Source organism: Toxotes jaculatrix, chromosome 4 (assembly GCF_017976425.1).
Source record: "Toxotes jaculatrix isolate fToxJac2 chromosome 4, fToxJac2.pri, whole genome shotgun sequence".
NCBI lineage: Eukaryota > Metazoa > Chordata > Actinopteri > Toxotidae > Toxotes > Toxotes jaculatrix.
The window spans coordinates 12417598-12428796 of record NC_054397.1 but is presented as its reverse complement, the minus strand read 5'-3'; the positions used below and the strand labels follow the sequence as shown (position 1 = coordinate 12428796).

The 11199-nt window shown below is 39.2% G+C and overlaps 2 protein-coding genes and 1 long non-coding RNA gene across 3 annotated transcripts; 1 reads left to right on the top strand and 2 right to left on the bottom strand.

Annotated features, from left to right (window-relative positions):
* Positions 1 to 910: 910 nt before the first annotated feature.
* LOC121181191 lies at positions 911 to 2395 on the bottom strand. Its single transcript, XR_005893993.1, has 3 exons — positions 2348 to 2395; positions 1819 to 1909; positions 911 to 1183 (listed from the first exon to the last, which is right to left on the bottom strand). It is a non-coding gene; the product is annotated as an uncharacterized LOC121181191 (long non-coding RNA).
* Positions 2396 to 2866: 471 nt separating this feature from the next.
* On the top strand, positions 2867 to 6504 carry cdk2ap2 (cyclin-dependent kinase 2 associated protein 2). Its single transcript, XM_041036506.1, has 5 exons — positions 2867 to 2930; positions 3722 to 3877; positions 4300 to 4391; positions 5119 to 5239; positions 5869 to 6504. The coding sequence occupies exons 2-5, from the start codon at positions 3823 to 3825 to the stop codon at positions 5934 to 5936; spliced, it is 336 nt and encodes a 111-aa protein (XP_040892440.1). The 5' UTR covers positions 2867 to 2930; positions 3722 to 3822; the 3' UTR covers positions 5937 to 6504.
* Positions 6505 to 6703: 199 nt separating this feature from the next.
* Positions 6704 to 10805, bottom strand: LOC121180841 (aryl hydrocarbon receptor interacting protein). Its single transcript, XM_041036504.1, has 7 exons — positions 10676 to 10805; positions 9908 to 10090; positions 9637 to 9825; positions 9324 to 9500; positions 8996 to 9137; positions 8012 to 8241; positions 6704 to 7874 (listed from the first exon to the last, which is right to left on the bottom strand). Exons 1-7 carry the CDS (start codon positions 10772 to 10774, stop codon positions 7869 to 7871), a joined length of 1026 nt encoding a protein of 341 aa, XP_040892438.1. The 5' UTR covers positions 10775 to 10805; the 3' UTR covers positions 6704 to 7868.
* Positions 10806 to 11199: the final 394 nt, after the last annotated feature.

Genomic DNA, 11199 nt, shown 5'->3' with positions numbered 1-11199 from the left:
CCAGTGAAAAAAACATGTCTGATAAAGTCAATTATGTGCTCTCTGTTCACCTCTTTGTTCCAGCTGATATCTACCAAGAACCTGTGAGCAAAATAAAACATAATAGGCCGAGAAGATAATAAATATATTACCACATAAACAACAAGAATCTTGCATGTTTCTGTGTGTAATCATCTTTACTGATTGTCACTGCCAATTATTTCTGCATATTTATAAATGATTTATGCACAGATAAGTTATTTGCCAGACAATGCAGAAAATGGTGAAAACAAATTTATTTTTGTCTCACCTTAAATCAAAAGATTTCACATCATCTTTTTCACCATGTTTGGTAAATAGCACAAAGCAAAGCACATTTATCAGGCGTGTGAAAACCAGGCCTGAGATGAATCCCCTCTTGTCTAAAAACGTGAGGTGTGACCTTAAGCTGCCTACAGATGGAAAACCTTTCAGTCAAACAAAGAGATGGCAAATGTGACCGAAATTTTAGTCATTTTGGTACATGACAAGACACTGGATAATGCGAGATGAATCATTTTTGCAACATAGTGAAGATAGCTCATTTTCTGTACACTACATGCTGCCCTCTGGGGTCAAGCAAAGAACATTCTGCTCTCTTGTGTACTTTACTCGCATGTCCTTTCAGTCAGGATATATATAAAAAAAAAACATTTGGAATCATTCGCACCTTGTTGGAGTGGTCAAAAGCACAATTATCCTTTCTTTCCCATACCTGCCAGCATTCAAGAAAGTTATAAAGTATCACATTAACAACCTGCTTAATTTTCCTACATTATACTCAATTAAATTTGTAGTGAGTCCTGTCTTCTCTTGCTATCTCTATATATACTCTGCATAACTTCTGCAATGCTTGATTGCATGTACAGATGAAGACCTGTTGCACAACAGTTCAGAGGTCATTTCAAAACTGAAAACAAGGATATTATCTAAATAACAATAACTCAAGTGTTTTGGTTGTCAGTTAGGTTTAAAGATAAATGGTCTCTTTTTATGCATTTGAAAGAAGCAACTCCTTTAGTTGCATTCTGGTGTCAAAATGTGGAAATGCCACCAAGGTGCAAATGGGTTTTCTGCCCTGCAGTCTCTGGATCCAGCAGCTCAGAGGGGTGGTATGATGACAGGGTGACAAAACCAGCAAAAAGAGATACTGCATAGTGATGTGCTCCATTTGGTGTTTTACAGATAAAAGAAAGATGAACTTAGTTTTGAGAGACTAGACATATGACATGTTAATGCCATGCATGCTAAAACTGAAAACAGGCACATAAATACAGACTAATTAAGTAACCATTAAGTTACCCAGCTCCAAATGGTTAGATGCAAGCTTAGAGCTAATAATGTTATTTTGTGTGCAATTACAATTCTTTAAAAACTGAAGAGAACCTGTGGGATCGCAGCATGTTCTTTAGATATGACTGGTACCTTTCCAGTGACATTGAAACAAGATTTTTGTTTATCAATTGAACAGCTAACAAATTCCATAGTGAAGCCACGGATGATACAACACTGATCATTTTTGTATAAAAATATCCTTATTCTAGATAAAGTATCTGTGAACACTGATTTGTGTTTATATGCTAATGTCCATGCTAAAAGAGCTTTGTTATCAAATTTAGCTAATCTGATTGGGATTAAAATTTATCGACTAAAAAGGGGAAGGCCTTGACATTCATTTAAAAAGAACGTATTTAAAGTTTAAAATTCAAGTTAAAACAAACTAAACAAAAAACTAGGCAGAGGCCACATGCTGAGAGGCAGACTACACAAAGGAGTGCCATGTGTGCTACCACTACTCACCTTTGGTGCAGCAAAACCAAACCCATGGCAACGTCACATCCAACGGTGCGGTCTATAATGTTCCTGAGTGAAGGGCCCTCACCACGGGTGCCTAGCCAAGCAAAAGCAAAAAAATATAATGTAACCCAATAACCAAATAAACAATAACAATAATCAACAAAGCAAAAATATAACATATAAACCCAGTTGGTTAGAAACAAATTCAAACAAAAGAGATTAAAGAAATTAAATGACTACAGAAACAAAAACCTAAAGAGAAACCTAAACTCAAGGCATAAGCTAAATCAAGAACAAAAGATCATACTAAATCTACAAACCAAAACTAAATGTAAAAGATAAAGCTAAACAAGTGAACAAAGGTTAAACTAACGTCAAACGGGCAAACTAAATGTAAACCGTCTAAAAAGAGGGGTCAAAACAGCAGTAGTGCAGGTGAACCTAAAAAAGAGAAGGGGAAACACCATTAACAAGGCTCACACTGCATATTTAAAATGTATATTAGCAAAAGAACAGTCATAGGCCAACTCACCACAGGATGTTTAAAAACTTGCGCCAAAATCCTTCACATGGAATAAAGCACCCGGACAGCCACAGCAGGGACAGAGCAGGAGGCAAAGAAACAGACAAAAGCACACAGGTGTCTTATATAACCTGACCCTGATTAGGTGGAGGTGGGAGGGGCTGGCTCAAGGCTGCATTCAGGAGCTCTACCTAGACTAGGGGAGTATCCGCCACCACATAATCATATAGCAAAGGAGTTTGCCAACTCCTTTGTGGAACACTGAGGACAATAAGACATAGGCGGCTCTAGAAATCCCTTCTTTTTTGGATAACAAGACACTACCGTATATACAAATGTCTCGCATTAACCACAAATTCAATTTCACTTTTGTTTTTTCAGTAGTATTTTAATTCATCAACGTTTGTTGCTGTGGTGATTCCCTGTGACGACACCGTTTGGAACAGACGTCATAGGTTACTCCAACAGCCAATCACATCGCTCTAAAAGTGAAAAAAACACATTACTACACTACGCTTCTCCTCTGCGCAGACTCACACACAGGAAGAACCAGGGCTCGCGTCCACGGAGGATTTCAGATCTCCTTAAAAAGGTAATAAAAATACCACTCTTTTGAATCGATTGCAGTCTTCTCAATGGTCAGAGGTGTAGATAACCTCTCCATCGTTCACTCTGTGTTTGTGGAATATCATCGCTGTATTACCACTGTTTTTCTTCGTTGTAGTTTTGATGTTATGCTAACCGGCGACAGCTAGCTAATCTAGCTAACGTTACCAAGTAGTAGTTAGCTTGGCACCTTCCTCTAAAGCTAACGTCAGCTTTTGTTTCATTCAGCACCTCCGGCTCTCGTCGTATTTTTTAAAACCAAATTCAGACATTCACGCTTGGAAAGGCGTTTATATTCCGGAAACTTATCAAGTAAAAATCATGTCTAGTTGTCAGATATGATCTTTATCAGATTTGAATGAGAAGTGAACACTGTCTTCTTTGAAAAGAATGCTGAAACATTATCCATTGATGGGTCAAAAGTCTGTGACTTATTTGTGTGTATAAGCAAGGTAGAGAAGGGCAGATTTTGCCCTGATGTTAACAAAGTAAGTGTTTGGAGTGCTTTCTCATAAAAAGTCAGAAACTGAGAAATACATCAAGGCTTGACCATTGCTATTAGATACTGGCCTGCCTTTTTATTTGTTTAGATGTATATCCTACAAAGTCACATGCTTGAGAACAAAAAAAAAAACCAATGTGCTTGAATACTCAATTCTAATTTCAATATTCTCTGCTTTGATAACTGCGAACTGTAGCTTCCTTCCAGTTCTTCTGAGGAGGAATATAACTTTGATACCTTCCTCTTTTAATTGTGTTTACTTTTCTTTGCATCAGCTCTTAGGAGCTCATCACCAACAGTAAAGCTGTATAAGCACCGGGTTGACGGGACTGAAGGAAGTGGCGCGTCGTACGGGGAGCTGCCTGCTGACATCGCCATGAGTTACAAACCCATTGCTCCTGCGCCATCTGGCTCCAACCACACTCCTCCAGGTACCCTTGAGACCACACACACCCTTAATGGTGTTCATGCATATATTGGCCAGTTGTCAATTCTCCACGATATGGATATAAAACATTTTACAACACGGACATGTAAAATAATTCCAAGAGTAGTATCCTACCCAATATTAGAGTAGAAGCTACTATAGCAACACTACAAATAGAGACTACATTAGAGAAATGGGTGATTATTATGTTATTTGTGGTAAGTGGCCATGATATATAGGTGATAAAGGAGTCTGAGGTTTCTGTAGTGAAGTAAAGGCTCTGGCTGGCGGGAACCTTACTGTGAATTATTGCTTATACCTCACTGAGATTAAATAAAATATTTCACAAGGCAGGTTTCTTGTCATTGTTTTTGTGTTACAAGTTCCAGTTATAGTGTGTTCTATCTGTTCTCCTCATCTGTCCAGGCTCTTCTGTGCCCTCTCCATCTCTCCCCTCGTCGTCCAACTTTAGGCCCGCTTTCAGTGACTTCGGCCCACCCTCCATGGGCTTTGTTCAGGTATGCCTTATTTGAAAACTGATCATTAATTGTGAACCGGGCTGGGATTATCAGGGACTTTTCCTTCATTTGCAGCAGAACAGAGCTTGTTAAATTTTAGGTGTAGAGGGGTTTTGTGCCTATGCGCCAGCCATCAAAACAAAGGATCAGTCAGGTTCACTGGATTTTTCCTATAACAGAAAACTTGAGTTAAACTTGTGACTACATTTAGATATACAAAAAGATGAAACATAATCTGTCTCAGTTAATTCACCTGAAAAATTCTTTCAAAAAATTAAAGTACCTGCAGCAAAGCATACGTTTGTAAGTGTTGCTACACATCTATGCTGTACTCATGAAGCATAGTAAAAGCTGACAGTGCCGGAAGGCTGTAGGCATGTGACCTACATGAGAGTTCTGAGAAAGGGGTGGTTGACTTTGTTGCTTGATTGAAATGCATGTAGATCTAAAAAAATTTATTTTTGACGTTTGAATAATTTGAAACCGTAGAAAGGAGGAATAATATACTTTGCTATAATGCTGAAAGAATGGTAATGTAGAAAGAATTAGATGGGTTAAAGATATCCATGCCCTTTTCTTAGTTTTACAGTTTACATTACACTACATCTTATTAGCAAGTCTTCACTTTACATCGCTCTTTCTCTTCAGCTGTGCTGTGACAAGTCTTAATGGAAATATTTTTTTCTCTCCAATAAATTGCATGTTTGTGAAAAAAATACACAAACAGCCTGTCAAAGTGTCTCAAGGGTCCACCTACAGTGAGCTCCTGTCTGTAATTGAGGAGATGAGCCGTGAGATCAGGCCTACATATGCTGGGAGCAAGAGTGCTATGGAGAGGCTAAAGAGAGGTATGTTTTACTTGTCAAAAACACATATCTGTTGTCAGCACAAGTAATGTTTTGTGTGTCGGTGTGTGTGGGGGCGTGCACTGGAAATTGTTCATCCAAGTTCTGGAGGGGAGAATGTGTTATTATTTATTTATTTATGTCCTTATTATGGAAATGTAGGGCCCCTGAAAGAGCGGTGGCCATGGTCATCAAATTATGGAAATAAAATCAGCTTCCATTTCTTGCTGTTTGGTAAAGGCACATCTGACACAGAGTTTATTCTGTGTTGAAATGGAACGTTATTGTAAACTGCAGTTACTTTTCAGAAAGAAAAGAATGTGAATTTGAAATTATTTTAGTCCTCAAACAGAAGAAACACTACATTGAAGGAAAACATCCATTTCTTTGTCTGTGAATTACTTTTTGGCAAACAAATGGAATATATATGTTTTCATGCATAGCCCCCCATAACAAATTGTTTGGTGCATCAACAAAAATGATAATGATAATGGGAAAAAACAAACATACAAATATATATATATATATATATATATATATATATATATATATATATATATATATATATATATATATATATATATATATATATATAGTTAATTAACTTTAATCCTTCTCTTTGTCTTGTTTAGGTATAATACATGCCCGCGCACTGGTCAGGGAGTGTCTTGCAGAGACGGAAAGAAGCGCCCGCACATAACCTCATGGAAAGGTCCCTTCACCCCTCACTCTTTCCCTGTAGAAGCCTGCCCTCATCGTCTGTTTTATCCCCCCACCCTTTTACGCTTTCCCTGCTGGCTTTTTATAGGTGCATCATGTCCTCCTTGTCTCCACTGATCCCTGCATTCCACCACACCTGTTTTGTTAATGACAAACTTTCTGTGACCTGTGGGGTGTATGCAACATGCAGTTTTATATCTATTTTGAAATAAGAGTGTGGGGAATTTCAGCACATTTTTACGTGGAGTTGTGGCTAAAAATTGTTGACAGTTGACCAAGAAAATTGGCTTTTTTTTAAATGATGAAAGCAATTTTCAAACTGAAGATCATACAACAACCACTTAATAGTTTCTGAGCATCTTGAACATACCCTGTTTCCATTCACCCCGGCTTTGTTTTCATTATATTTTGTAGTGTAAACACACATTAGATGTTTCTCAATCCCAAGAACTCTGTACATCTCAAGTCAATTTGTTAGTACGGAAATTTTGTAAACCAGATTTTTGCAGTTCGGTATGTATATCTTAATTAAATAACAGGAAAAAACATTTCACGTGTTTCATGTTCATTGTTGACTTTGGAAATACCTTTTTCACAAACTCTTAGCACATTGTCCAGCTACTGCAAATTTTACACTGAAGGCTACAACATGAGAGAGTTGTGAAAATTTTACAGTAAGTGGACCTTGTGCTAAAAATAGTCTTTGACACGTATCAGCCTTTTGTGTATCAGTGATGTTTAAAAATGTTAAGTTGGGGATAAACAAATTTATTTTCAGTTACATAATTACAGCCTTAATGACATCTCACTTCAGACGGGTTAGGCTCATGACCCACTGAATTGCATGTAGAGTAATGAGCAGGTCTGTCTAAGCAAGTGAAAGGGATACTGAGGTTTTGGTGAGTACATCTTGACAGTAACATAATTGTAGTATTTCTTACATATGACTTAAGTACACGAGGGAAAGCAAAGACAACACAAGTTCATGTGTGTTACATAATGATTGTCACATCCACTAGGAGATAATGGTCTCCTGCTTATTCCAGTGCTTCTGATGTGACCAATTTGAAAACGTGGTCTGTCGGTGCAAGGCAGAGGTGTGCATGTGAGTACATGATGTTCCTTGTGCAACAAAAAAAAAAGGAGAAGGAAGAACATTTCTGTCTGAATCTCCATTGTAAATTTTTCATGCTGGGCCACAATTACAAGTAATTTTAAGATTATCCAACAGCTCTGCACGTGCTTAGAAGAAAGCAATACAACATTAAATGCGCAAGCTACTTGTTTCTAATAATGTGGCAAATTGGCATTTGCTATATAAACAGCTATATAATGACTTTCCACAAATATTGATAAATTCATCATTGAATCATAACAAAAAGAAAAATCTCTCTGCAAATCCTGTGAAAGCCGTTGCCAGGGGTATCATTCTGTAGGTAGTCCATTACTGTGAGCAATTTTTTTTAACCAGGAATGTTAACATTTCTGAAACCTTGTAAAGACTCAAGAAGCTGGAATTCAGAGTTCCAGTCAGACTGAAGACCACAATGCTCTGAATTTCTGGTGCTGCTGGCCATTACAGATCTAAGGTTACTATGGGATTCTGAACTTTTATTAAAGTCAAACTGATAATGTCAGCATGTCCTAATCAAAAACTGCATGTTACAATTTCAGTGAGGGGGTTTAGAAGAATAAGGCAGGAATGCAAACTGCACCTCAGTGAACTGTGGGTGCGTTTGTGTGTACAACCTGACTGTGTGTGAGAATGTTTCTGCGTGTACCGTGGAGAGCTGGGTGGCAGAGTTTTTGGCTTGAGCGCATCATGGATAAACTAAAACACCAGAAGTGTCTACGGTTTCTCCTCCATCTTGAAATTCACAGACATCCTCTTGTTTCCAACCCAATGAGAGATTCAACCCTGTGAGGAGGAAGCGGACATAAGATCTTTGTTTAAAATTCTACATTATACCATCGTAAACAAGTTCTCATTTCAAGTTAATATTTGGTGTCCATATAAGGGATAGATGCAGTAAAGAAAACTCAAACTGGACTTACTGTAGTGGCAGTGGCTGGTGGTGTGTTGTAGTTGAATAGGCCTTTGTAGCGACCCTTTTCCTCCTTGTCCTTGGAGCGGATCCTATCCTCCATTGCCCTTAGCTCCTTGGCTACAGATGGTCCCAGAGAGGGGTCCAACTCCAACACCTTAGCAAAGTCTGCTCGTGCCTCTGTCTCGTTCCACACTGCAGCATGGGCCTTAGCCCGCTTGTAGAAGGCCTTCACATTATCTGTTAGGAAGCAGAGTAAATGAACATGTAAGACATACATATATATAAGCAAGACCAAGGACATGGTTATCCACAACTTACTGTATATGAGTTGGAATGTTAACTTACAGGATAATAATTGTACGACCTTTTTAATAACACTGCAGGATTTCAACTTTAAAGGCCACATGGTGCAGCCAATACTTTTAAATACATAGTATTGGCAGACTCATGAACCATGACAACTTAAGTGCTGTATGTGAGGACAGACAAGTTGTGGGGCAAAGAGCTGTTATGAATGAGTAACTTCAGTAAATTAATAAATGTATAATCTATTAATCTAATATTTAAGCAGTGAATATAGCTGCTTTCTGGTGGTAACTCATAACTGGTAAATTCTAGTGCATTCTGACACCTTAGCTCCTTTCAAAACACTGTTATTTTTCATGGAGTATTTTACAGTTTCTACTACAAAAACTGTGCTGTCAACTTTTTGGTTTAATTTTGAACTGTGCTGTGCTGTTTTGGTAAAAATGACTAAAATAGCTATTATTTAAATAAGCTGAAAGAAATAAATTAGAGGTGTAAATGAAACACCTGTCTCAAAAGACTAGTTTGAACTAGTAACTGTTTCTTGCTGTAGCATCAGTAGGTCACCGTGAGCTTCAGTGAATTCTACTGGAGAGATGAATATCAACAACATCCCAATCTGCAGTAGCAACAGGAATCTGTCATCTCAGCTGATTCTTGTGCAGCACCAACAACACAGGCTTACCCTCATATTTGAAGATCAAAGATGAGCAGTGATCAATTACTTCATAGTACTGGCCCTGGAGTAACTTGCACTGGCAGTAGTTGAGGAGCAGTGGTGTGATCATGTGGTCCAACTTTACCCATGCTTCATCTCCAGGATGCTCCTGAAGGAGAGACAAAAGCCACACAGAGGAGAAACAGGGCATTTGAACTAGAGCAGACACAATCAAAGCAATAAAACTCTAATTCCAGTATAAGATTTACAAAATAATTTTAATTTAATGTAGAAAAATATCTACTGTGTATTCATGTTACTGTACTGAACAATAAAGGATTAACTATCCCCTAACCTTCATCTGTAGATTTTTAAGGCAGGCAACGCCATTGTAGTACTTCTCTGTGGCCTCCTTAATTTGACCTTGTTTGAAGAGCATGTTGCCCTCCTCGTGGATCTGAGGCACAAATTTAAGTTTCTCTTCGTCTGTCATAGCCCACACATCCAGCTGGAACGCGCCTGGAGGCAGAACCTGAGCGGACAAAGAGACTGGAGATCAGAGGCAGCTGCAGCTTTCACTTTAAGAGGATAAAACTGTGTATAGCAGTTGTCTATGGTACATATATATATATATTAAAAAATCTCTGGGCTCTCCCCTGACTGCTCACCTCCAGCAACTCGATTGTGAAGACAAGAGGCTGTGGACTGGCCTGAAGCTGATCCAGGTCCTTGTGCCCCAAAGAATGATGGGAGTGGATCTGCGCAATGCCGCAGCAGTGCCGTTGGCCTTCCAGGGGGTCCTTACCAGCACTGATGTTTCTTAGTGACTGGGACACGAGTGGGTAAAGTGCTGTGTGCTGAGGGATGAAACGACAGACAGAAAAAGTCAGCACTGAGGAGGAACAAGAGAGCTACCCAATCACATCCAGAAGCACAAACCTTGGTGTCGCAGGTAAATTCTGCAACTTCGCCTTGTTTCATGGTGATGATCACTCTCTCCCACACAGCTAGCTTAAACTTCTTGCCCAAAATGAGCTCCATGGGTTTGCTGCGGCCCCCCATGGTTCTGGAGTCATCCAGCACTGTGCCATTACACAGGCTGGTGCGGTAGTGGAAGATCACCTGGTAAGGTAGAGATGGGATGAAGGAGGATAACCAAATACAATTCTGCTCAACAGAACTAGCCGGTTAAAATACGCATTGTGGCAGCGGCCTTTCAAGGACACAAGATCGATGCGGCTGATAGCTTGTTTACTGGAAACAAAAGAGCAATCACCACTTTTCAAACAGGCCTGGTGACCGTCTGCACTCCGTCATATTCTAACCAACCACAACGACAGAAATTTGATGGACAGAGTACGCTGACCAATCAGCAATCAAAAACATGCCATCCTGTCCCGCCCCTGTCTTTCCATCTGATCAAAAAATAAGAAAAAATATATAACCCGGCTAAAAAAAAAACTGCCATAAGCATATTTAATGATAAATTACCATAAAGCCAGCAAAGTTAAGAAGATTGTCAGCGGTGTCTGTAGACAAGCGCAGTGCGTTTACAATGACATTAATCTAACCGACAGTTTGCTGGAGCCGAATGTGTTAGCCCAGATAGAACCGCTGATAGCATTAGCTAACGTGCTTCGTCGTATTTCATAACCTGACCCAGAGAGCACGATTAAACCCGCTGAAACATTGACGCTGTAGCTTTACCTTAGTTCCATTGGGGAAGGTCGACAGCTCTCCTTTACCCGGACTGACCAATTTCTTTCTTATTCCTTCTTCGAAAAGCTTGCGAGCCTCTTCCTCCATCCTTCACCGAGTCTTTCAGTTCACGACAAATGACGATGTTTGCCGAAGCTAGTCATTTCGCGAGACGTCACTTCAGGCTTCAGAGCGCCCCCTACACGTACAAAGCGTAAATCGGCCAGGGACTGTGTTGGCTGTCAATAACAGAAACATAGTTCTCACATCAGTTCTCAAGTTGTGGCTTTTATCTTTTATCTTAGAACAAGCCAGAGATCATGCTTTACACACATAGTGTACTTTTAAGTACAAATTTTGTGTACATGTATGTTAAATCACCACAAAGCCAGCAAAGTTAGTATAATATTTCCATTCAAAACCACTTTGTTTCAGAGGGACACACTGCACTTGTCTCATCAAAAGCAGTATGCTTTAATAAGACTAAGGGGTTAATGTGTTAATGTATCCAAATTCCTCAGACTCTCTTACTA

Coding starts and splice junctions, on each gene's coding strand:
- cdk2ap2 (XM_041036506.1), top strand. CDS start 3,823: ATGAGTTACAAACCCATTGCTCCTGCGCCATCTGGCTCCAACCACACT. Junction 3,878..4,299: donor CTCCAACCACACTCCTCCAG/GTACCCTTGAGA, acceptor TCATCTGTCCAG/GCTCTTCTGTGCCCTCTCCA. Junction 5,240..5,868: donor TATGGAGAGGCTAAAGAGAG/GTATGTTTTACT, acceptor TGTCTTGTTTAG/GTATAATACATGCCCGCGCA.
- LOC121180841 (XM_041036504.1), bottom strand. CDS start 10,774: ATGGAGGAAGAGGCTCGCAAGCTTTTCGAAGAAGGAATAAGAAAGAAA. Junction 9,501..9,636: donor TCACAATCGAGTTGCTGGAG/GTGAGCAGTCAG, acceptor TTGTCCGCTCAG/GTTCTGCCTCCAGGCGCGTT. Junction 9,138..9,323: donor TTAAAAATCTACAGATGAAG/GTTAGGGGATAG, acceptor TCTCTCCTTCAG/GAGCATCCTGGAGATGAAGC.